This window comes from Bos grunniens, chromosome 21 (assembly GCF_055505025.1).
Source record: "Bos grunniens cultivar Pamir isolate PY7600 chromosome 21, Bosgru_T2T1.0, whole genome shotgun sequence".
NCBI lineage: Eukaryota > Metazoa > Chordata > Mammalia > Artiodactyla > Bovidae > Bos > Bos grunniens.
In genome coordinates, this window is record NC_141185.1 from 43408468 (window position 1) to 43435610 (window position 27143).

The 27143-nt window shown below is 46.1% G+C and overlaps 1 protein-coding gene across 14 annotated transcripts in view; it reads right to left on the bottom strand.

Annotated features, from left to right (window-relative positions):
- The window catches only part of IL16 (interleukin 16), a 126841-nt gene that overhangs the window by 77015 nt on the left and 22683 nt on the right, over window positions 1–27143 (bottom strand). For 13 of the 14 annotated variants that reach the window (XR_015149921.1, XR_015149922.1, XR_015149918.1 and 10 more), the window contains one exon: window positions 2871–3283. The exons of the other annotated variant lie outside the window; for it this stretch is intronic. Coding sequence is in view for 7 of the 13 variants with exons in the window: in XM_086364194.1 (XP_086220320.1) it covers window positions 2871–3283 (413 nt within the window). In the remaining 6 variants the exon portion in view is untranslated. The remainder of the gene's footprint in view (window positions 1–2870; window positions 3284–27143) is intronic. 14 annotated transcript variants of the gene reach the window in all.

The following is a 27143-nucleotide window of genomic DNA, read 5'->3' on the forward strand; positions in this document are numbered from 1 at the left end:
TGTATCATACTAAAAGTCTCCATCTCATAGATGAGCAAACGGACACACAAAAAGTTAAAGCAATCAGTAAGGACCTACTGTGTAGCACAGGAAACTCTTTTTCAATATTATGTAACAACCTAGATGGGAGAAGAATTTGGAAAAGAATAGATACATGTATAGGGGCTTCCCAGGTGGCACGTGTGGTAAAAGAATCCACCTGCCAATGCAGGTGACATGAGAGACACAGGTTTGATCCTTGAGTCACGAAGATCCCCTGGAAAAGGAAATGGCAACCCACTCCAGTATTCTTGCCTAGAGAATCCTATGGACAGAGGACCCTGGCAGGCTCCAGTCCACAGGATTGCAAAGAGTAGGACACGAGTGAAGAGACTTAGCATGCAGATACATCTGCATGTGTGATCACTGTGCCGTAAAGCTGACACTATTAATGTCATAACACTGTTTATCAGCTATGTGCTTAGTCGTTCAGTCATGTCCGACTCTTTGCAACCCCAAAGACTGAAGTCTGCCAGTCTGCTCTGTCCATGGTGATTCTCCAGGCGTGAATACTGGAGTGGATTGCCATGCCCTCCTCCAGTTTATCAGCTATACTTCAATATATATTTTAAAAAATTTAAAAAGGTAAAGTGAATTTTCCAGGAACACACAGTTTACTAATTGGGAAAGTTGGACTCGAACCCAAGCAGACTAATGAGCCCACACCTCCAGCCCCTAGGCCGTACTTCATCCCCCTGCCCCTGACATACAAATGCTGCTGTGATCTCCTTCCCTGGAAAGGGTCAGTGAGATAGAACTGTGAAAACACTGTCTAAACCAAAGTATTTAGTGCACACGTGACTCACAGAGAGACGAGAAGGTGAGGCTTGCCCCGGACCCCTTGCCAGTCTCCTGCCCTTTGCCCGTTCATCTGACCTCCCCAGGTCTCCAGCATCCTGCCACTAGACAGGCTCCCAGAACATAGCTCCAGACACACCATTCTGTGCATGGAGCCCATGCATCAGCACTGGGGCCTCCTCATTGTTGCATCTCTGCTCATGCAGTTCCCTCCACCTGGGAGTCTCTCCCACCCACCCCCGTGTTGCCAAATCCTATGTCCTTCTGGTGGCATCTCACCTTTTACTGGTCATTTCTGCAGCTCTGAATATTTCCCATCTTAGAACACACCATCTTCCTCCCCTGGGATTGTTCAGGGCAGAACTTGCAGTTAAACTTGCCACATTTCATCCTCCCATGGACAAATGGTGCTAACTGTGCCTTGAAAGTAAATACCTACCCTGACCATCCACAGTACCACTGCCATGACCTGCTCAAAAAGCCACATCACTTCTGGCTTGGGTTATGGTCAAAGTTCTGCTCACTGGCCTCCCTAGGCTCCACTCTCTGCTCTGGAGCCAGAGGGCTTGTTAAAATTATTGAGGTGGCTCAGTTGGTAAAGAATCTGCCTGCAAGAGACCACCTGCAATGCAGGAGATGCGGGTTCGATCCCGGGATTGGGAAGATCCCCTGGAGAAGGAAATGGCAACCCACTCCAGTATTCTTGCCTGGGAAATTCCACGGACAAAGGAGCCTGGTGGGCTACAGTCCCTGGGGTTGCAAAGAGTTGGATTTGACTTAGCAATTAAACCACCAGCACCCCTGCTCCGTCTTCCCATGTTTTCCCATCCTTCTGAGAGTAAAGCTCCATGTCTGGTGGACACTGGCTCCCGTCCCGACTCCATCCTCCCCACTCCCCTCTTCCCTGGATACCCTGTGCATACTCTCCTCTTCCTGTCTTTGCACATGCTGTTCCCTCTGCCTGGATGCTCTTCCCCCAGATGTTCATATGACTCACTTCTCTGCTCTCTTCATTCAGGTCCTGAATGTCCCTTCTTTAGAGAAGCCTTTATGATCACCTTTTCAAAAAGGGCAGGGACCCCTCCTCATCTCCCTCTCTATCCCTTTATTCTGCTTAATATTTCTTCACTATTGAATATTTTATCACATGCTGAGTTGTTAACATCAGTATTCCCCCCACTAGAATAAAAGTTGCCCACAGGCAGGGACTGAGTCTGCCAACTCTATAGAACAGTGCCGAATCTGGGTTGGTACTCTGTAAACATTGACTAAGTTTACCCATGGGCTTCGCTGGTGGCTCAGAGGGTAAAGAAACCATCTGCCAATGCAGGAGACCCGGGTTTGATCCCTGGGTAGGGAAGATCCCCTGGAGGAGGGCATGGCAACCCACTCCAATATTCTTGCCTGGAGAATCCCATGTGCAGAGGGGCCTGGCGGGCTACAGTCCATGGAGTTGCAAAGAGCTGGACGTGACTTAGTGACTAAGCATAGCAAACCCTACTTAGTTTCCCTTCTCCTGCTTCCCTGTGGCTCTGCTGACCATCCCTCATTCACACCTGTGTTGGAACTGGCAAGGGGCACCTGGAGAACGCTCAAGGTTGGCATTCCAGTGCAGACTCACTCAGCCTGTAGTCCTTGCCCTGCTCAACATATGGGCTCCTGCCGGGTCTGGGCCCTGTAAGTCAGCTTCTATTAATATCAGGCTCTTGACTGGTGTGAATCAAGCTGCCTGTCTGGAGCCATGACCTCCCCAGTGTATAGCACCTGGCATTTTCCAGCAGGGATCTAGGCTCAGTTTACCTGGGTGGGGGGAGCTTACACAGTATCTTCATGAATCTTTTAGGCAGGAAAGTCAACTGAGCCTGACTCATTGTTAATGTTCCAGTGGGTGCTGCCCCAACCTCTTCCCTGCTCTTGTTCAGAATGCGAACTTGCTGCCTCCCTGATTTTGGACTAGGACGATGTGTTGACTTTCATTCATGGCCCCAGGAGCCATCTGGGATTCCTCCCGCCCCACACACACCCTGGCGCACCTTTGTAAAGAACATCCTCCTGCAGGCCTTGCCTCGATCGTTCCCAGCTGCCTGGAGTTGTGTGGCCTCAGAGGACAGTGTGAGGTCAGGAATGCTGCGGGGCGCAGCCTCTGACGTGTCTGCCAGCTGCACAGATGAGTGGAAAATTCCCTCCTTGTCCTGGCCCAGGGAAATCTCAAAGGGGTCAGGGTATCTCTCGTCAGGGCTTGAGCTGTCATCGCTGGTCTGGGCGTTACAGAGGATCAGGGAGCGGGAGATGGACCGCAACTTGGTGGATTTTCTGCTCTTTCCGGAACGGCTGTGAGGCTCCATCCTCAGGGAGGAGGTAAAGCTGCCCTTCTTCCTTTCCTGATCTCTGGCCCTCGGCTGACGAGTGGCGACTGGACTGGGTTTAGCCACCACGTCGTGGGTCCCTGAAAGAGAAAGGAAATGGGAAGAGGCAATGGGACTTGCTGCAGACAAGTGGAGAAAGACACAAGTCCTGGAACTGAGCCATGATGTCCGTGAAGCAGGACAGATGGCGAGATCATCATTCGATGTAACTGGCCCTTCCAGGGTGCCGGCCACATGGAGGGATCAAGTGTTTACCACACCCTCCTGAAGCTCCAATACTTTGGCCACCCGATGTGAAGAGCAGAGTCATTTGAAAAGACCCTGATCTGGGAAAGATTGGAGGCAGGAGGAGAAGGGGACAACAGAGGATGAGATGGTTGGATGGCATCACTGACTCAACCAACATGAGTTTGAGCAAACTCTGGGAGACGGTGAGGGACAGGGAAGCCTGGCGTGCTGCAGTCCATGAGGGTTGCAAAGAGTCAGACGCAATTTAGCAACTGAACAACAACAATCACTCTCAGGCTCACAGAGCCCAGAGCTTCTCTTATCCAAACCCTCCTTCTACACACGGGGACACTGAGACAGAGAGAAAGAGGTTCAAATGCAAAGCCACAAAGAGCATTCGCAGGACAGATCACGGGTAGGAGTTTAGAGATCACAGAGACCTGTAAGACTTTTAAATGTGAAAGCCATTCTTCAGACAAGAGTGTATGGGGGTACTCCAGTCTATAGAGCGGGTCAGAGTGAAGAAAAGGACTGGGCTGAACCTGCCAGTCCCCTTCTGCTACCCCTGGTCACTCCTGTGGCATCTCCAAGTAAACCTGGGGCTTCAGAGCCCAGGCTGAAAACTGCTGATGTTTATGCCCTCAATTTCCAGATGCTGCTGCTGTTTAGTTACTCCGTCATGTCTGGCTCTTCAGACCCCATGAACTGTAGCCCATGAACTGGCTCCTCTGTCCATGGGATTCTCCAGACAAGAATACTGGAGTGGGTTGCCATTTCCTTCTCCAGGGGATATTCCTGACCCAGGGGTCAAACCTGTGTCTCCTGCTTGGCAGGTGGATTCTTTACCACTGAGCTACCTGGGAAGCCCAATTCCCAGATAAAAAGCCTAAAAGGAGGTTGGGAGGCTCACCTAACATTGACCCACCAGGATTGTTTTGAGTATAAAAGAAGGTGAATCCTGGACGGTTCATGCCAAAGGGCTTAGCACACAACAGGTACCTGGAAAACCTGTGTGCCCTTCCCCAGGACCAAGGTCACACCTGGTCAGTATCTCGGCCAGGCTGAGGGTCTCCTCTGTCATCTTTCCCCATGGGATCAAGATGGGAATCCCCATGGGATCAAGATCAAGATCTTTCCCCATGGAATGAGTCAAAAACTGGCTTTACTCATCAGGTCAACAGCATCACTCAGCACAGCTCAGCTCCGCTTCGCTGAGAAGTGTCTGTCATGGATTCAGGCATGAATCCTGTCCATGAGGCAGGTGGTTAAAGGGGCTCTGATGCTGCAGAGTTCTGACTCAGGCCCAAGCCACAAAATAAAGCCTGTTGCCAGAATAACAGACTGTGGGATGCTCTTGGCCCACGGGTACTGCTGTTGGTGCACAGCTAGTACTGAATAAAGAAAAGCAGAGGTCTTCCAGCATTTCATCATGCAGAAACTCTTTCATATTATATAATCTCCCCAAGAGAACACCTTCTTGAATGAAGAGTGTTTTTCAATACCCAGGTGCATTGTATTGTTTTCTCTATTAGCATTTTAATTTTATCAGTGTATCTACCAACCTCCATGGCTCAGTGATAAGGAATCTGCCTGCAGTGTAGGAAACACAGTAGTCACAGGTTCAATCCCTGGTTCAAGAAGATCCCATGGAGGAGAAAACGGCAATGCCCTCCAGTATTCTTGCCTGGCAAATCCCATGGACAGAAGAGCCTGGGGGTGGGGTGGAGGCTACAGTCTATGGGGTTACAAAGAGTCGGACATGACTGAACACACATGTACATGTCTATAGCAACCAATAACAATGAATCAAAATGAATGAATGAATAACTATTTGAGAGTGTACCCTATATATCAGGTACTCTTCTTGATGCTTTGGTATAAATTAACTCAGTGGGCTTCCCTGGTGACTCAGACAGTAAACAAAGTGGAAGTGAAAGTCACTCAGTCGTGTCTGACTCTTTGTGACCCCATGGATTATACAGTCCATGGAATTCTCCTGGCCAAAATACTGGAGTGGGTAGCCTTTCCCTCCTCCAGGGGACCTTCCCAACCCAGGGATCGAACCCAGGTCTCTGGCACTGCAGGCAGATTCTTTACCAGTTGAGCCACAAGAGAAGCTCAGTAAAGAAATCTCCTGCAATGAGGGAGACTCGGGTTTAATCCCTGGATCTGGAAGATCCCCTGGAGAACAGAATGGCTACCCATTCTAGTATTCTTGCCTGGAGAACTCCATGGACCAAGGAACCTGGCGGGCTACAGTCCACAGGGTTGAAAAAGTCAGCCATGACTGAGCAATTAACACAACTAAATATTGGTCCATTTTATCAAACACCCTCTTGCCAATATCCCAAAGTCCTATACTCTGTTTCCTTCCATCTAGAAAACAGTGAGTCCCCTACATACAAATCAGTTCTGTTCTGAGAATGTGTTCATAAGTCCAAGTTATCTGAGGTACTCAGCTAACACGATAGGCTATAGAGTACCATACTATGTTGAAAGTGTTAGTCGCTAGGTCGTGTCCGACTCTTTGTGACCCCATGAATCGCATTCCGCGGTTCGATTCTGGGGTTGGGAAGATTTGCTGGAGTAAGGATAGGCTATCCACTCCAGTATTCTTGGGCTTCCCTGGTGGCTCAGATGGTAAAGAATCCTCCTGCAATGTGAGAGACCTGGGTTCGATCCCTGGATGGGGAAGATCCCCTGGAAAAGGGAAAGGCTACTCACTCCAGTATTCTGGGCTGGAGAATTCCATGGACTGTATAGTCCATGGGGTTGCAAAGAGTTGGGCACAACTGAGTGACTTTCACTCACTCACGGTCGTAGCAAACACCTTCTTCCAACAACACAAGAGACTCTATACATGGATATCACCAGATAGTCAATATTGAAATCAGACTGATTATATTCTTTATAGCCGAAGATGGAGAAGCTCTACACAGTCAGCAAAAACAAGATCAGGAGCTGACTGTGGCTCAAATCATGAACTCCTTACTGCAAAATTCAGACTTAAATTTAAGAAAGTAGGGAAAACCACTAGGCCATTCAGGTATGATTTAAATCAAATCCCTTATGATTATACAGTAGAAGTGACAAATAGATTCAAAGGATTAGATCTGATAGAGTGTCTGAAGAACTATGGACAGAGGTTCCTAACATTGTACAGGAGGCAGTGATCAAAACCATGCCCAAGAAAAAGAAATGCAAAAAGGCAAAATGGTTGTCTGAGGAGGCCTTACAAATAGCTGAGAAAAGAAGAGAAGCTAAAGGCAAAGGAGAAAAGATATACCCATTTGAATGCAGAGCTCCAAAGAATAGCAAGGAGAGATAAGAAATCCTTCCTAAGTGATCAGTGCAAAGAAATAGAGGAAAACAATAGAATGGGAAAGACTAGAGATCTCTTAAGAAAATTAGAGATATCAAGGGAACATTTCATGCTAAGATGGGCACAATAAAGGACAGAAATGGTATGGACCTAACAGAAGCAGAATATATTAAGAAGAGGTGGCAAGAATACACAGAAGAACTATACAAAAAGATCTTAATGACCTAGATAACCACAATGGTGGGATCACTCACCTAGAGCCAGACATCCTGGAATGCCAAGTCAAGTGGGCCTTAGGAAGCATCACTGTGAACACAGCAGTGGAGGTGATAGAATTCCAGCTGAGCTATTTCAAATTCTAAAAGATGATGCTGTGAAAGTGTTGCACTCATTATGCCAGCAAATTTGGAAAACTCAGTAGTGGCCACAGGACTGGAAAAGGTCAACCAAAGAAAGGCAATGCCAAAGAATGCTCAAACCACTGCACAAATACACTCAGTTCACATGCTAGAAAAGTAATGCTGAAAATTCTCCAAACTAGGCTTTAATAGTATGTCAACCAAGAACTTCCAGATGTTCAAGTTGGATTTAGAAAAGGCAGAGGAAACAGAGATCAAATTGCCAACATCCGCTGGATCATTGAAAAAGCAACTGAATTCAAGAAAAACATCTACTTCTGCTTCATTGACTATACTAAAGATTTAGACTGTGTGGATCACCACAAACTGTGGAAAATTCTTAAAGAGATGGGAATACCAGACCATCTTACCTGCTTCCTGAGAAACTTGTATGCAGGTCAAGAAGCAACAGTTAGAATCAGACATGGAACAATGGACTGGTTCCAAATTGGGAAAGAAGTACGTTAAGGCTGTATATTGTCACCCTGATTATTTAACTTATATGCAGAGTACACCATGTGACAGCATATTAATAAGCAGAGACATTACTTTGTCAACAAAGGTCCATATAGTCAAAGCTATGGTTTTTACAGTAGTCATGTATGGTTGTGAGAGGTGGATGATAAAGAAGGCTGAACGTCAAAGAATTGATGCTTTTGAACTGTGGTGTTGGAGAAGACTCTTGAGAGTCCCTTGGACTGCAAAGAGATCAAACCAGTCAATCCTAAAGGAAATCAACCCTGAATATTCATTGGAAGGACTGATGCTAAAGCTGAAACTCCAATACTTTGGCCACCTGATTTGAAGTGCTGACTCATTAGAAAAGACCCTGCTGCTGGGAAAGATTGAAGGCAGGAGGAGAAGGGGACGACAGAGGAAGAGATGGCTGGATGGCATCACCAACTCAATGGACATGAGTTTGAGCAAGCTCCAGGACATGGTGAAAGACAGGGAAACCTGGTGTGCTGCACTCCATGGAGTTGAAAAGAGTTGGACATGACTGAGCGACTGAACAACAACAACAACAACATCACGTATTTAGTGCTTATGATGTACTGTTCTAATTGCTTTACCATTTAGTTCTCGTAAAATCTATTGTAGGCTCCATCAACATCCTAATTTTGCACACATACACACATACAAAAATGGAATTCATGGGGACTTCCCTGGTGGTCTAGAGGCTAAAACTCTGTGCTCCCAGTGAAGCGGGCCTAGGTTCAATTCCTGGTCAGGGAACTAGATTCCACATAGCACAACTAAGAGTTCGCATGCCTCAACTGAAGATCCCACACAATGAAATGAAGATCCAAGATCCTCCGTGCCACAATTAATACCCAGTACAGCCAAAAAACAAACAAGATATGTGCCTCAGTTATCTTTTTTTGAACTGTGGTGTTGGAGAAGACTCTTGAGAGTCCCTTGGACTGCAAAGAGATCAAACCAGTCAATCCTAAAGGAAATCAACCATGAATATTCATTGGAAGGACTGATGCTGAAGCTGAAACTCCAATACTTTGGCCACCTAATTTGAAGTGCTGACTCATTAGAAAAGACCCTGCTGCTGGGAAAGATTGAAGGCAGGAGGAGAAGGGGATTTTTAGAAAGATAACTGAGGCACAAAAAGGTTAGGTCAGTTTCCCAAGACTGCACAGACAGAACTCAGTGAAAGCAGGAATTTAAGCAGGCAATCTGATTCTGGGGCTTGCATCTTTGCCATGGTTCTGCACAGCCATTGATTAGTGTCTCTCTTTAACCTCAATCTCTCCCTCTCTTCTGGGTTTTATCCTCAGCATGTAAACATACTCAAATTGTCCATCTTGGAAAAATTACATGTTGTATCTATATCCTCTTCTTGTTACCTGCCTCTCTTTATCCCCTTCATATCTTCCCCTCACCTTTTAAAAATTATGGTAAGAACATTTAACATGAGATCTGCCAGGCTTCACTGGTAGCTCTGTTGCTAAAGAATCCACCAGCAATGTAGGAGACCTCAGTTTGATTCCTGGGTTGGGAAGATCCCTTAGAGAAGGGATAGGCTACCCACTCCAGTCTTCTTGGGCTTCTCCGTTGGCTCAGATGGTAAAGAATTCGCCTGCAATGCGGGAGACCTGAGTTTGATCCCTGGGTTGGCAAGATCTCCCTGGAGAAGAGAATGGCTACCCCCTCCAGTGGGAGAATTCTTTCCTGGAGAATTCCATGGACAGAGGACCCTGGTGTGTCCATAGGGTCACAAAAGAGTCAGACACAACTGAGCGACTCATTTTTCACTTTCACTGCTACCTTAACAGATTTTAAAAAATATTTACTTATTTATTTGGCTGCAGCAGGTCTTAGTTGAGACATGCGGGATCTTTAGTTGCAGCATGTGAACTCTTAGTTGTAGCATTTGGGATCTAGTTCCTGATCAGGGATCAAACTTGGGCTCCCTGTTGTACTGGGAGCACAGAGTCTTAGCCACTGGACCACCAGGGAAGTTCCTTAACAGATTTTAAAGCATACAAACCAACACTGCTAACAACAAGCATGGTTTTGACAATGGACCATTCTTCGGCCCTTCCTCTTCCTGAACAAAATGTTTTACACTCAGTACTTTCTGCCCTCAGGCTCACCTCCTCTTTGAGCTACAGCCCACAGAGTCAGCTTCCTCCCCCAAAACCACTGAAACTTTTTAAAATCACTTCTGCCTTTTACCAAAGTCATGAACCCAAGTCCAGAGGGCGTGGTCTGCTTGCTCAAAACCTGCCTTATTTCTAGAGGATTCATTAATCTGAATATCATTGCTCATATCTATTGGTTGAAGAATACAAAGAAATCAAGCTTTTAGAGTAGCTCTTTTTCCCCTCATCTTCTCATTACTAGCCTTTACTTCTGGGTGTCATCTTTCAAATCCAAATTGTAAATGCTCTCCTCCCTGCCACTGTAATCCAACACAGGCATTCCTTTGCATTCTGTCAATTCAACATCCCAAAACTATAAGCTCTCAACACCAGCACCACTGTAAGGATTAATGTATCCAAACCTCGTTGCCTTTTGTTCAACTTCATGAGGATTCCCCGTAGTTCACCTGGAACTCATGGAGAGGGAAGTGTGTGTGTGTGTGTGTGTGTGTGTGTATGTGTCACAGCTAACACTGGTCCATTAGGCATTTGAAATACTGAAAGACAATCGAAGTTTAAAATCCTTCTGGACTTCTGTTGGTGCTGTATGGAGAACCTATAAGTACGGAGTTGCCCATACCACCTTGTGGAAAGGGCTGCCTGAGAGTGAAGCCAACACAGAAGGTCCAGAACTCACAGAGGAAGATGAAGATAGAAAGGAAGACAGAAAGAGAAGGATGAGCCTAGAGGATATAATACCAACACCTGGGACTTCCCAGGTGGTCCAGTGGTTAGGAATCCACCTTCCAATGCAGGGGGTGAGGGTTCAATCCCTGGTTAAGGAACTAAGGTCCCACATGAGTGTGGCAAAAAAATAAAATAAAAATAAATCGTTAAAAAAAAAATAATAATAATACCAACACCTAGATACAGCCATGCCTGAAGCCATGCTATACCTGAAGCCATACTATCTATTCACTTAGAGAAATGAATAAAACTTCCTCTTTTTTTGCTTAAAAAATCCTCCTGAATTAGTTGTTCTTTCTGATGCCACTGGCATAAGTTATGGAAAATAGTGACATTCAAAGGCCGAGAGGCTTTTTGAAACTGCCTTTTATCCCATCCAAGTCTAGTAGAGGAGCCAGTCACCCCCAGTCAAGGCCCAAATTCTTCTCCCCTTCAGTGCTTGGCTCTGGAATAAAGGCCTCTTGCCTTCTTTTTCACCAAGCATTACCACCATCTGTGTGTATTCTTAGACTGCAAAGCCAGTTCCCTTCCCCCCTCTATCTCCCCACCCTCCGCAGCCCACAAGAGCTGTCCCAGCAAAGGTGAGCTCACTCAGTGAGCATTTTCCAGGACACAAACATGTGGAGACCTTCGGGACCCCGTAAAACGCATGTCCTGCCCCCAGTGGTGGAAACGTTAGCTGCGTGTAGGGTTTAGGAGACCAGAAGGATCGAATTCCTCAGTGGAAACTGGGCTAATCCCAGAGGACCGTTGCAGGAGTGTCTGATGAGTACAGTCAGTTTTTAAAAATAAGCTTTTCCAGAGAGAACCAGGACTTCTGCGGCCGTGGCTGTCACGTGGGATGTCCAGTGGAGCCCCGGGATGGGAGGCTGGGGATACACTGGGGACCAGGGAGTAACCCTTCAGTCTAGAGCAAAGAGGGTTTGCAAAATGAACCCTGTTACTGTGGAAAATGTAAAAAAGAAAGGGAACAATTGCAAAAGGACTGTAGAGGAAAAGCCAGGATTGGACTTCTGTGGGAGCCTGTGTTCCCTCTAGGCCTAGCATAGTAAGAGAGGAGAGAGAGAGAGGATAATTGAAAACACAGCACCGTGGTCACACGGTTCAACTTAGCTTTGGTAATTGTGCTCAGGACATTGGAACCAGCTTCTGCTCCCTAATGGAACCAAATGAGAGTGGAGCTGGTGGGCAAGCCCATGCCATTGCCCAATTCCAGTCTTCAAAAGGTCAGAAGTAATGAGCTTTCTCTGATTTTACCCCAGGGCTGTAGGAACATTTGCCAAGCTCTTGTCAGCCTTGCTCTACCCCCGTGGGTCCTCCACCAGGCTGTCTTTCAGGTCTCTTCCAAGGCTGCCCAAGGATGCACAGCTAAGGCTTCCAATGTGGCTGTGCTAAAAAGGACCAGCTGTTCCCCTTACCCAACAGAAAACTCCGAAGGATCCACTTCACCCCGGGAATCAGCTCTCCTACTCCTTGGAGGCCTTTCCTCCCAAACCATGATTGTATTCACTTTAGTTAGAGCTTCCATAGAATGCTCGGGCTGGAAGGGTCTCCATATGACCCACAGGAGGAGATCCTGTGGCCAAAAGAGACACGAACTGACCCACCATCATAGTTTCAGTGTGCTTTAGACCCACCTTGGCTAAGCTGTCATCTGTATAGCAAATGCAGAACTGGGACTTCCCTGGTGGTCCAGTGGTTAAGCATCTGCTGCGCATTGCATAGATCATGGGTTTGATTCCTGGTTGGGGAGCTACATGCCACAGGGCAACTAAGCCCGAGAGCCACAACTACTGAGTCCCGGTGCTCCAACTAGAGAATCCACACACAATGAAAGATCTCGTATGCCACAATTAAGACCTGGACAGCCAAATAAATAATTTTTTTTTAAAGAAAGAAAATGCAGTGTCAAAAGTATAAAGTTGAAGGGCAAAAAAACAGACGGTTCTTCCTTTAAAGGGACTTGAAGAATTTCCAGACTGGGGGCCGGGGAGCTGCATCAGTTAAGTCCTCAAGGAGGACTCTCTTCTTTCCTTTCTTTCTTCTTTCCTTCCTTCCTTTTCACTTGTTGACTTTGCAAGCACTTGCTGAGAAAAACTCTTACGTGCTTGCCTCTCTGCTGGGCACAGCTAACCCACTAGAGAAGAAACCATGGTATTTCCATCTGGTTAAAATACACTTATTTCACTGGAGAACTTTGCAAGGGTGCATAACCATATGGAGAGAGGGGAACTAGCTGATAAAATGTGTTTCAAATTTCTGAGTTCTCCGACAGTGTTCTATATCAAAGGCAATTTTTAAAGTTTGGTCACTCCAGCCCGGGGGTAATTTTTTTGTTTTCAGCTGAGGAGTGACTCAGAGATAAGAAATGAAGGGAGGAAACTGATGGCTCCTTTTCTTTCTAAAAGAGTGTCTTTAATAGGACTCCAGGGACATGCGGCTGGAATCAGTGGGGTGTGTGTCTGTATACATCGGTCACGGGACAAGACGAACGGCACAGCGCCTCTCAGCCTCTTTCCCAACTGGTAAAGTGAGCAGGCTGTGTTGAAGTGAGTTTTATACACTTGATCTTTCTTCCTCTGTGCTGTTACTTCCCAGAGGGAAGGGACCATATCTCATCATTTTATGTCCCCAGAGCTCTGTCAAGGCTTGCCACACACAGAGTAGGGGCATCTGCATGTCCAGTGAATGAATGAATAGTGGGTAAGCATCTCAAAGGTTCCTTTGCCCTCAATGGACCTTTCCCACATCAATATGAGGTGAAATGATCCTAGATGGTTAATTTTATGTGTCAACTCCACTGGGCTAAGGGGTGCCCATATAGTTGCTGGGCTTCCCAGGTGGCTCAAGTGGTAAAGAATCCGCCTGCCACTGCTGGAGATGTGGGCTTGATCCCTGGGTCGGGAAGATCCCCTGGAGGAGGAAATGGCAACCCACTCCAGTATTCTTACCTGGAGAATTCCACGGACAGAGGAGCCTGGCGGGCTACAGTCCATGGGGTCACAAAGAGTCAGACACGACTGAACCACTGAGCATGCAAACACACACGCACAGTCACTGGAAAGCCATTTGAAGTCTGCTCTCAGGAAAATTCTAAAGGCATGTGTGAGATCTCAAGAGGAGGCCCTCACAGGGGACGCCGCACTTTCAAGCACCCTGGCAGGTGATCGAATCCATCAACAGGCAGGCACAAGTGGCGTCACCAGGATGCCCTCCAAAAAGCACAGGCCTCTGAGACAGAAGATGAAGATGGACAGGACTATTACCTCATCGGCATGTATTCCCTCCAAGAGAGAAAAGGGTGAAAATATAATTAACCTCAAGAAGAATCTAGATAAATTCAAGAAAGGCATCTCCACCCACCACTGTTCTGAAGGGATTGGCTAAGATGGATTCCTCATTAAATCCCAGAGCTTGGGGACTTCCCTGGCGGTCTGGTGGTTAAGAATCCGACTTGCAATGACAGGGATATGGGTTCGATCCCTAGTTGAGGAACTAAGATCCCACATGATGCAGAGCAGCTAAGCCCCCACTCTGCAACTAGAGAGAAGCCACAGTCACAACCACTGGATACACGGGCCACAACTGGACAGTCTGTGGCTACAACTAAAGATTTGTGTGGAGCAACGAAGACCCCACGTGCTGCAACTGAGACCCAACGCAGCCAAATATATAATAAATGATGAATATTTTTAGAGATCCCAGTGCTTGGAAGAAGGCTTCACAGGTAGGAGATACTGAATAAAGACTGTTGCCATGAAAACAGCAGTCAGCTGCCTAGCACTGGCCACAAGAATGCTTGTAGCTGGGAGAAATGACAAGCAGGTGCAGAAATGACCTGGCCAAGAGCTTAGACTCTGGAGGTGGCCTTAGTTTGCATGCCAGGTTTCCCCCTTATCTCTGCAACCTCAAACCAAGTATTGAACTCCTTTATGACTTAGCTGATCACCCATAAAATGGAGATGACAATGCTAACCATGTGGGAACGAGAGCAGATAGTCCTGAGAAGGTCTTGGCTGAGTACCTGACACATACATGGACTAAAACAGAAAGAGAAAATAGTAGAATAGTGGGAATAACCTAAATGTAGATCAAGGAGAGGTTTTTATTAAAAATATTATGATACACTCACACACGGAACATTATGTGACCAATCTCAAGAATAAAATATATGGATATGGAAAGAAGTTCACAGTATGTTGTAAAGCTAAGAAACACCATAAAATAGTCATATCGGCTAGTTTGGGTCATAAAAATGTACTTGCCTGAAGAGACATCAAACTGTGAACAGTGTTTTTTGGCAGGTGAAGATGTTGGGGGGTGAAATTTTCAAGGAGTTTTTCCTTTTTACTTATTAATTTCTTGTTTCTGGTTCCTTATGACAGTTACAAGAAATTTTAGTTTTAAATTAAATTTTAATTATAGTTTCCATCACAATTATAACCAGAAAAATAAAAAGTTTTTATTTTGAAAAATAAAATAGAAATTTATGGCTAATTTCTATTAGCTAGTAGTTCTGATTAACTTGAATAATAATCTTCTCAGATTTGAAAATATCTGATTGACATTTTTACTGAGATTTATAGATGAATCTGGGTAGAAAATCTTCCCATCCAGGAACATTTTTTAAACTTTTGCTTTGTTTATATAGTTGCTCAGCTTTTTTTCTCAGACCTTCAGTCAAATTTTATGTTCTTCATCATACATAGTTTAAATCTCTCTAATAACATTTATCCATCTGCACTTTACTTTCTACTTTGAATAGACCATTATTAAAATATTTTTCTAGTTGTTCATAACTTATCTATAAGTTATGACTTTTGCACATTTATTTCATAACCAGCAATCTTACAGATCTCTCCTATCCAGAAGCTATTCAACAGTTCCCCTGTGTTTCCAATTGTCTGATATCTACTAACAAATTGGCTTCATCTTATAATATTTTTACCACTTATTTCATTTTATTTCCTAAGTCTACTACTGACTAAAGTTTCCAGGACTTTAATAAATAATGCTAACAATAAAGGAGTTCCATGTCTTTTTCTAGATGTTAATGGAAATTCTCTAGCCTTTCACAGTTGAGTAGAATATTGATAGCTATACTGAGATAAAATTATTTTTATTATATTAAAGAAATCGTCCAAATTACTAATTGCAATTTGGGAAGTATTTTCTCCAAGAATGGTGTTGCCTGTTAAATGCTTTTTCAGCTCCTCAGCCATGTTGTGTATCATTCTTTTGAGTTCTCAGTGTGAAGAAACATATTATTGGCTTTTTTAAGATTGAGCCCCTAATATTGTGATCTTTCTGGACCCCAATTCTTCTCATAGAAAACTGAATTTAGTTTGCTAATATTTTGTTTAGGATCGTTATATCTATGCTCACAAAAAGAAATGGTGGACTTCCCTAGTGGCACAGTGAATAAGAATTTGCCTGCCAATGCAGGGAACACAGGTTTGATCGCTGGTCTGGGAAGATCCCATGTGCCTCAGAGCAACTAAGCCCATGTGCCACAACTACTGAGCCCTAGTGTTGCAACTACTGAGGCCAGTGCCTAGAGTCCATGCTCTGAAACGAGAGGCCGCAGCAATGAGAAGCTGGTGCACAGCCTGAAGGGCAGTCCCTGCTCACTGCAACTTGAGACAGCCTTCGAGCAGCAATGAAGACCCAGCACAGCCCAAAATTAATTAATTAAAAACTCTTTTTAAAAAAAGCAAACAAAGCGAAAAGAAATGACCCTTCATCTCACTTTCTGCTATCTTAGGTTATTATTAAAAAAGGAACTGGGGGAATTCCCTGGAGGTCCAGTTGTTAGGACTTTGTGCTTTCACTGCTGAAGGCCCGGGTCTGCAATAGTTTACTAATTTAAAATAGGGCTTCTCTTGTAGCTCAGAGGGTGAAGAAACCGCCTGCTAAGCAGGAGACCCAGGCTTGATCTCTGGGTCAGGAACATCCCCTGCAGAAGGGACTGGCAACCCACTCTAGTATTCTTGCTTGGAGAATCCCATGGACAGAGGAGCCTGGTGGGCTACAGTTCATGGAGTTGCAAAGAGATGGACATGACTGAGCAACTAACACACACACACAACACAATTTAAAATATACTCAGTAAAAGTTTGAAGTAGTTTTCCAGAAAATCTCTTTGTCCTGTCATCATGTTTGAGGTGGTTCTTTGAAACTTTCCATTGTTTCCTTGGTTGTTGTCTATTTACTTTTTTTTTTTAAAGAAACTTATTTTTATTTTATGTTTTAGGCCAGATGCAGCATGTGAGATCTTTGTTCCCTGACAAGGGATGGAACCTGTGTCCCCTGCATCATTAGCGCAGAGTCTTCATCACCGAACCACCCTGGAAGTCCCCTGATCTATTCAGTTTTTAAAAAATATTTTCCTTTGACAGTTTTGTTCACTTACATTGTTGATTAAGATGGATGACTTTTCATCAAAATTTTCAAATTTATTAGTATAGAGATGTCTTTTACAATTTCACAATTTACTTTTTTTCTCTGAACTATATAGAGACCACTGATGTGCATTTCAGTTGGTCCTCTGGTCCTTCTTCCTATTTTACTCACCTGATTGAAGTGAGCTATTCTACTGGTCCTCTCAAAGGACTCAGAATTAGTAAAAAAAAAAAAAAAAATCTACTCTTTTCAGTTTACTTTCTAATGTATTTACTTCTGCTTTGGTTTTATTCCTTTTTCCTTCTTGATTTTCTGATATTTATTTTGTGCTTGTGTCCATCTTCTAGAGTGTAATATTTAGTTCCCTCAAATCCATTCTTTCTATTTTAGAAATAACAGCATATCATGCCGTGGTTACCTGCTTAGCTTTGAGCCTGACTAGATCTGAGTTTAAACCGCTGTCCGATTATTTACTAAATGTCTGACTTGGAAAATCTACCGAACTTTTCTGTGACTCCAGTCTCATTATCTGAAAGATGGGGATGACTGTAGGAGTCATCTTGCAGCAGTTTTGGGACAGACAATAAACTGAAACACCAGATGTGAATCCCTTAGCACAGTTGGTTGGCTAGTACAGTTACTATAGCCACCACTGTCAGCGTCACCATTATTATAAAAAGCTAGAAATTTTCCTCTGAATGACCCTTTGGCCACAACCCATGGATTTTAAAACATGATGATCTAATTGTTGTTATTTTAGAAATGGCCTGTAACTGCAGCTTTGATTTCCAATTTAAACCCAGATTTTTAGAAGATTGCTGTTGTTATTGTTAGTTTCTTGTGGTTAAACTTCCAAGATTTAACCTTGTTGTTCTTATAATTTTTTTATTAGAAAATTCCAGTTTCATTGCATCGTGGCCACAGGATGTGTCCTGGACACTTTTTATTTGTTGAAATTTATTGAGGCTTATTTTGTGAGCCAGAATGTGATGTAGCTAAATGTTTTAAATGTTCAGTGCCCATTTGAAAGGAATGATTATTCTGTTTAGAGTTTCAGATATGGATATACTCAAATGTGATATTAAAATATGTATATATTCCATCTTATAAGTCATAAACGAATTATATTTTGGTCTAATCTGTAAAAGCTTAGAGTGGTGTTCATTGAAATCTGGTACCATATCTGTAAGACATTTCCAAAAATTTTGCTTTACATATTTAAATGTCTTTATTAGAAGAAATTTTTACAAAATGATAGAAGAGTACACCATAAAGTTCTCAATTTTCATATCTCCATGGTGCACACTTCTTTTATCATTTTGTGAAAATTTCTTGTAATAGTTTCCTCAGCTTTTGTCTGACAGAATTAGCATGGTTACCCCCACTTTTAATCTGCATTTACATGGTTTTTACCCATCACTTTATTTTTAACCTCATATGATTTCATTTTCAATGTATCTCTTACAAGTGGGGTATAATTTGGAGTGAGAGAGAGCATTTCTTTCTTTTTTTTTTAATGCAAGGTTTTAATATTTCTGTTTATTTATTTTTGACTGCACTGGGTCTTCATTGCTGCACTTAGGCTTTTTCTAGTTGGAGCGATCGGGGGCTACTCTCTGGTTGCGGTGGCTTCTCTTGTGTGGAGTACAGGTTCTAGGCCATACGGGACACATGGGCTCCGTGGGTGTAGTTCTCAGGCTCTAGAGCACAGGCTCAGTAGTTGCTCTGTGCAACAAAGACTAGGGATTGAACCCATGTCCCTTGCACTGCAAGTTGTATTCTTAATCGCTGGACTGCCAGGGAAGCCCTCTTTCAATACTTTAATTTCCCTTTTTCAAGCTGAATCTGGGAGACTTCCTTTTTAAATATAAACCTTGTATTTGATACTATGTTTTATGTATCTTATACACATTTAATGAACAACTTTGTATCTTATATCTTAATTGCGACATCTTCCTTCTGATCTGTTTTGGTTTGGTCTTTCTGTAGCTTCTTATTGTCTCCTTTTCTTGCTTTTCAGGCAACCCATTCACTCTTTCCTGTCCTTAATGACTCAGAGGCTTTACGTTTTATTTTTGTATTATTGACGGCTCTGTAAAGAATTTTTCAAAGTGGTGCTTGAGCACAGATGTTCCTTCTTCATCCATTCCAAGAAAGACACTATCTTATGCCTCTTCCTACACGTTCAGGGAAACCTCTCACTTCCTCCTGATACCAACCTCTCCATTTAGAGGTTTGGAGGACATTATGTATTATCTCTTTCAAAATTATTTTTATCACTTGTATTGATATTATTTCAAAATCCTGTTGAGAACAGTCAATGATTGAGATTAACTTAGCCTCCTTTTGTGGCCCAAATATGTATGTATACAGCGATTGGTTGGGGTTTGGGTTTTGCTAAGAGATTATGTATCATCTCTTTCATATCATTCTCTATTTCTCTCAAAACACACACATGCCTTTACTGTTTGCTTTTTTTTTTAACTTTTATTTTATATTGGGGTTTAGCTGATTAACAATGATGTGATACACTGCTATAATTAAATGGATAACTAACAAGGACCTACTGTATAGCACAGGGAACTCCGCTCAAAGTTATGTGGTGGCCTGGATGGAAGGGGAGTTTGGGGGAGAATGGATACATGTATATGTATGACTGAGTCCCTCTGCTATGCACCTGGGCTTCCCAGGTGATGCTAGTGGTAAAGAACCTGCCTGCCAATGCAGGAGACATAAGAGATGTGAGTTCAATCCCTGGGTCGGGAAGATACCCTGGAGGAGGACACGGCAACCTGCTCCAGTATTCTTGCCTGGAGAATCCCATGGACAGAGGAGCCTGGTGGGCTACAGTTCATGGGGTCACAAAGAGTCAGATGTGACTGAGCGACTAACACTTTCAGATACTGAAATTTCTGCTCAGATTGCTCAGATCTTTCGCATGCAGATGGGAGCCTGAGGAAGGGGCTCAGGCTGACTCTCATCAGAAGAGAGCTGCTAGGATCAGCAGGTAGGAGACCTTGTGCATCATCTGGAGAACGTGCCGGGGCATGATGGTGGAGGCACCTCCCATCCACCAGGCAGGGCAGCCGTGTCCTCACTGCAGAAGCATTTCTAGCCCAGATGTGCATGCCTAGTCTCAGCCAGAAGCAGGAGCGGTGGGATCCCCCCTGGGTGGTCCCCAGTGTCTGGGGCACTGCACAGAGCCACCAGCAGCCTTATCAGTTGCTCCTACCCAATGCACACACTCTCCTTCAGCATCTCCAAGTGTGGCCAACACAGCAGCTCCCAATGGGCTCCGCCTTCCCACCCAAGCACCCTGCTCCCTCCCCCATAAGCCACCCCAACACCCTGTCTGTTCTAAGTCTTTCATGCAGACCTCTCCATCTTTCTGCCACAACTTGCTGAGCTTACAACACCAACATAGATTTGTTCTTATTTAAACTGGGATCCAAAAGAAGAACTTGAAGTAAATTCTTATGCTGCCTTCCTAACCAAACTCCAAGCTATTAGTTTATCTTTCCACATGGGGTATTTTCCTCCCTGCATGTATTAGTATGTTGTTATTCACACTGATTTGGGTCTTAGTATCAAAAAAATCTTCTATATTAAAACGGGTTGCCAGCCCAAACAGACAATGCACATAATAAGGTGCTACTGTCAGAGTTAAGGTTGTTGTTATGTTGATAATGTTCATTCAGTTTTTAAGATTTTTTTTTATTGGGATATGGTTGCCTTACAATGTTGTGTTAGTTTCTGCTGTACAGCATATTGAATCAGTCATATGTATACACACACACCCCTCCCTGTGCTATACAGCAGCTTCCCACTAGCTATCTATTTTACACATGGTAATGTATTGGAGAAGGCAATGGCAACCCACTCCAGTACTCTTGCCTGGAAAATCCCATGGATGGAGGAGCCTGGAAGGCTGCAGTCCATGGGGTCGCGAAGAATCAGGCACGACTAAGCGACTTCCCTTTCACTTTTCACTTTCATGCATTGGAGAAGGAAATGGCAACCCGCTCCAGTGTTCTTGCCTGGAGAATCCCAGGGACGGGGGAGCCTCGTGGGCTGCTGTCTATGGGGTTGCACAGAGTCGGACACGACTGAAGTGATTTAGCAGCAGTGTATACATGTCAAACTCAATCTCCCAATTCATCCTACCCGCACCGCCACCCCCTCCGCCCCTGTGTCCACACATTCGCTTTCTACAGGAATGAAATTGGGTCATTTGTAGAGATATGGGTACTTCACTCGGTCAGAAAGAGAGAAACAGATATCGTATATTAGTGCATATATGTAGAAGCTAGAAAAATAGGTGAACCTAGTTCCAGGGAAGGAATAAAGATGAAGGTGCAAAGAACAGACATGTGGATATTGTTCATTCATTTCTGCAACAACTATTTCCTGAGATTCATCATGTGCCAGGCAATGATGATATAAAGGATGAAGACATGGTACTTTCTAGCCAGCTGGAGAAGACAGATGTGTATCTGGGTAATATTCTTGGTGCAGGAAGTTTGATAATAAAGGTTTGAATCAAGTGCTACAGTCTGAAGTAACTATGTGTTGTATTACCAAGGAATCAGCCCATGAGCTGAGGCTTGAAAGCTGAATGAGGGTTTTCCATGTGTGGAAAGAAAGGAGATTTGGGAGTGAGCATCTCCAGCAGATGGAACAACATGCAGACTCACAGAGCTGTAAAAGACCCTCCTTATTCAGATCAGAGCAGATTTCTGGGCGACATCTAAGTCTGGGGTTGTGAGCAGTGGGGAAGGTCCAGATGGCCAGTTCAGAGAGGTGTGCAGCCATGGTCAAGGAATGAAGATCTGATCCTGCTGGTGAGAGGATTTCATTTCAAAGTGCACCCGCTCCTCTTCACCTCCAAACCCTGAGGGCCCCCCAGTGGGGCCCAGAAAGAGGAATGGGGAGTTCGGCAAGAAGGCAGGTCTCAAACTTCTGGTCTGCCTTCAGTCTGAATGATTCTGCTTCTGCTGCTGCTAAGTCGCTTCAGTTGTGTCTGACTCTGTGCGACCCCAGAGACGGCAGCCCACCAGGCTCCCCCGTCCCTGGGATGCTCCAGGCAAGAACACTGGAGTGGGTTGCCATTTCCTTCTCCAATGCATGAAAGTGAAAAGTGAAAGTGAAGCCACTCAGTCGTGTCTGACTCTTAGCGACCCCATGGACTGCAGCCCACCAGGCTCCTCCGTCCATGGGATTTTCCAGGCAAGAGTACTGGAGTGGGGTGCCATTGCCTTCTCTGATTCTGCTTTTAGCTGCTTACAAATGAATTTTAATGGGGGTGATTTAGTTGCTAAGTCATGTTCGACTCTTTGCGATCCCATGGACTGTAGCCTGCCAGGCTCCTCTGTCCATGGGATTTTCCAGGAAAGAATACTGGAGTAGGTTGCCATTTCCTTCTCCAGGGAATCTTCCCGATCCAGGGATTGAAGCACTGTCTCCTGCATTGGCAGCCAGATTCTTTACCTGCCGAGCCACCTGGGAAGCCATTGGCAGTGCGTGGAGGCTCCCTAAGCTTCCTCAACCTGGACTATGATGCAGGCCCCAGGGACAGGGAGGGGGCCTCAGCCAGACTCACTTGTCAGGGATGGTCACCATGTAATTGAAGAGCTGCCAAGGGATGCCCTGCAGGATGGTGTTCCTGAAGCTGGTGTGGTTCAGCACCTGCCTGGGCCTCCCGTCAATCACCACCACCTGGATGCCATTTTCCGAGCCCGGGTACTTCTTTCCGTCCACTGGAAACCATAATAAACACCAGCGGGCTTCGAGGAGGGGGCTGGCCCACCCTGATAGCTCATGCCCTCATCATGTTTGGAATACAGGAGGTGCCCTCAACTGTGGTCATACAAGTTGACTGCCACTTAACTTGGGGACATAAAAGAGAACAGAAGGGACTTCCCTGGTGGTCAAATGGTTAAGAATCTGCCTGCCAATGCAGGGGACAAGGGTTCATTCCCTGGTCCCGGAAGATTCCACATGCCATGGGGTAACTAAAGCAGTGCACCACAACTACTGAGCCTGAGCCCCAGAGCCGTGCTCGGCAACAAGAGAAGTCATCGCAAGGAGAAGCCTGCGCATCACTACTAGAGAAAGCCTGCACACAGCAACGAAGACCCAGTCCAACCAAAAATAAATAAATCACTGTGAAAAGGAGAGCGAATGGAAGAGAGGAAAGGAATGGAGCCATCCTGTCCTCCTCAGCAACCTGGACCAAGGGCTGCTTGGGGAAATGGGGAAGGCTTGGCCCTGGGCTCTTGAGACAAAGGTGCAGCCTTCAAGGAGCTCAGCCAGAAATGGGAGGATTGCACCTGGCATGAGAAGGAAGTGGATGTTTCCTTGCGTCCATAGGGAGCAAGAAATCTGCTGACTCCTCTGACAACAGAGAGCAAGCACATTTATCAACCAACAAGCACCAACCCAACTGTGTGAGTGAAACCACATGGAATTAGTCCAAAGCAAGTGGACCCTCATCTAGAGCAAGTGCAGTGACTGACAGCCTTCCCAAGGCCAGTGTCAGAGCTGTCCATGCACTGTGCCCACCTGGGGGAGAGGAAGCTTGGCAGGCAGCAGGGGAAGTCTCCTTTGGGCTGCCTCCACCCACTCCTCTCCACCCTTCCTCCTGCTTCCTTGCACATCTCCAGCCCCAAGATGAGGTCTTGGCTGTTAAGGTAGAAATCCCTGAACCAGTAGCTCCTGGGGCTGCAAAGTGAGGACTAACGACTGCCCGCAACACATCTGACCTCCCAGATGGCTTCCTCCTCCCCTCACTCTGCAAAGGTGGCCCACAAGTCCCACCCCAGTGACCAGCTTCTGCTCCTGCCCAACCCCAGCACAGCTGCCAAATAGGAAACCAAGATCCAGCAACCGTGCTCTGCCCCCATGCAGGTCAGAGAAGCCAGCCTCCTGACTCTGTGAACCGCCTCCTGGTCAGAACTGCTGCTCAGGGGACATTTTCTCTCCCGGGCCCACCTACCTCTCTGCTCACAGCCCCTGGGGCTGCGCCCTCCTTGGCTTCCCTCTCCAACTGCTCAGCCAGGACCACGGCATCATTTATCCCAGGAAAGCCAGGGCCCAGGCTGGGGTCAGAGGCGGCAAGAAACGAGAAATGGACGCTCCTTTTCACCCAGAGGCTGCTCTCTGAATCAGATCCTGAGATCTGACACTGTTCTCAGCACCTGCTCTGGACAGGTGACTCTGGGCAAATGTGGCCAACCTGTCATTGGCCAGCTCGAAGACTCCCGACCTGAGCCATCTGACTTCTCCGTGGGAAGTGGCTTGGTCCAAAAGGGCCAGGCTGCCAGCGCTGGGAAGCTCAGACTCAGGACAAAGTCCACCATCTGCTGGGCTGGCAGAGAACACGCAGGAGGCCAGTGCCGCCCAGAAGCCCAGAACCCGGCAAGGCTCCTCCTTGTGGTCCCAGGCAACCCCTGCCTTCCCTGGATAACCCAGAAGTGGCTGGGAGGTCAGGAAGGTCATGACCCAGTGTCTCAGAGAGCCTGGCATAAGGTCAGCTCACACCATCCTGCCATGAATCTTTTAATATCACTACATTCATTTTACAGGTGAAAAGTCACTGCATAGAAATTCATTGAGCACCTACTAAGTGCCAGACCTGGGCACCCAGGGTCATAGCCCATTTCTGGTTCAGCAAAAATCTAGTGACTTTCCAGAGGCCACGTAGCTAGCAAGATGTCAAGCCAGGTGTCTAATCAAGATCCACCCAACCCCAAAGCCCTGGCTCTCTTCATGACATCGTATTGGGACTTCCCTGGTAGTCCATGCTCCCACTGCAGGGGGCCTAGATTCAATCCCTGGTTGGGGAACTAGATCCCACATGCCACACCTAAGAGTTTGCACGGCACAACGAAGATGTGGTGCGTGCATGTGTGCTAAGTCGCTTCAGTTGTGTCTGTTTGCGATTCCATGGACTGTAGACTGCCAGGTTCCTCTGTCCATGGAATTCTTCCCAAGGATCAAACCCATGTCTCTTGTGTCTCCTGCATTAGCAGGCAGGTTCTTTACCACTAGCACTGCCTGGGAAGCCCTAAGATGTGGTATAGCCAAATACATGTTTTTAAAAAAGGGAGAGAGAGAAAGAAACTGGCTTTTGGGAGCCTGTCTGTCTCAAGCCTGATGTCCCCAAGCCAGTTGTCAGCATCAATAGGGATGCCCCAGGGAAAACAATGGAAAAAATAAGTTGTGTAACAAGTTTGAACCCATGGAAGATTCTTCTAGAAATACCAATTCTTAAGCTGCACCTAGTCCTCCAGAATCAGAATCTCTGAGTATGGGGCCTGGCCTGGCACTCCATTTTATAAGCCCTCCAGGATTATCTGGTGGTTGCTCAAGTTCAAGGGAGTTTCCCAGATGGCTCAGCGGTAAAGAATCCATCTGCCAATGCAGGAGACACAAGCTGAATCCCTGGATTGGGAAGATCCCCTGGAGAAGGAAGTGGCAAACCACCCCAGTATTCTTGCCTGGAGAATCCCATAGACAGAGGAGCCTGGTGGGCTACAGTCCATGGGGCTGCAATCATTCGGACATGACTGAGCACACAGGCACAAGTTCAAGAACCAAGGACTTCACTTATGTAGAGCAAGTTGAGAACCACAGCATCAGGGGACAAGGCACTTCTATGTGTCCTACTGGGACTCTCATCACGTGGGCAGAGTGTTTTTCCCCCGCATGTCCCCCTGGAGAGCCTGATCTAAGGGTGACATTTAACCCGTCTGCCCCTTAAAGACCATCCCACACTTTTGTCCTAAGCACAGCCTCTGTGAGCTGTTTGTATGGACCAGGCTGGGACTTTTGTGTGACCCTCTCTTCTAACAAACGGAATGCTTTCTGACGCTCACCACCAAATGTTTCAGGGCTGGCTGGGGGCTTTAATGAGGGTGTAGGTGCAATCCGTGGGAAGCCATGCAAGGCTTTGGAAATCTGGCCATCGCTGGGACAGGGGCCCATGGTCACAAGGGAGGCGCTTTGGGGATAAAGCTGCCTTTGTCAACGGGTGTGGGGGGCAGTTCCACATGGCAGGGCTGAGTCTGGGGTGCAGTGTAGTAACTTCTCAAGTGCAGGGCTTCCCCGGTGGTTCAGTGGTAAAGAATCTGCCTGCAATGCAGGAGACGCTGGTTTTATCCCTGGGTTGGGAAGATCTCCTATGCCATGGAGCAGCTAAGCTCTACAACTGCTGAGCCTGTGCTCTAGAGTCTGGGAGCAGCAACTACTGAAGCCTGTGTGCCCTAGAGCCTGTACTCCACAGCAAGAGAAGCCACCGCAATAAGAAGACTGTGCACCACAACTAGAGAGGAGCCCCTGCTCGTCACAACTGGAGAAAGCCTGTGCAGCAATGAAGACCCAGCACAGCCAAAAATAAATAAAACTGTATAAAGTGCAGGGAACCTTGGTCAGTGTCGCCTGCTCTGCTCACACCTGTGATGCAGTCAGGGCTTAAGCCCAGGGGTAGACCACCAAGGCTGTTTCACTGGCAGAGAAAGGCTGGGGGCGATCTGGCAGCCCAGGAGGCCAGCCTGGCCCTTCCAGACCCCACAGCCTCTGCGGGCCCTACAGCCTCCCTCCCACACCTTGTCCTTGTGTCTGAATCCAGGTCCTGCTTCTCCATCTTCAGATGACACCCACCTGCTCACTCTCAGCAGGTGAATTCATTCCGGCCCAGACCTTCACTGAGTGCGGTTTCTCTCCTGGTGGAGACATCCGTGCCACCTGGGACTCTTCCAGGAAAAGGAGACCCTCCCCTCTGCTTCCGACACTCCCAAAAGGTGAGCTCGTGCCTGAAGAAAGCTGGGAGGATGCATCTGGAGAGCCCCACGTGGGTGAGAAGTGGGGGCCCCTGAACCACACACCAAGCTTGGCCAGCTCCTACTGTGGGATGTCGGTCATGTCTCAGCCTTGGTTCACTCAGCTGCCAAATGGAATTAAAAACTCCCACCGCCGAGGGCCAACAAACACATGAAGAGATGCTCAACATCACTAATTATTACGGAAACACAATCAAAACTGCAATGAGCTATCACCTCACTCCCATCAGAATGGCCATCATTAAAAAAAAAAATCTACAAACAATAAATGCTGGAGAGGGTGTGGAGAAAAGGGAACTCTCCTACATTGTTGGTGAGAATGTAAGATGGTACAGCCACTATGGAGAACAGCGCAGAGATTTCTTAAAAAACTAAAAACAGAGCTACCATATGACCTAGCAATCCCA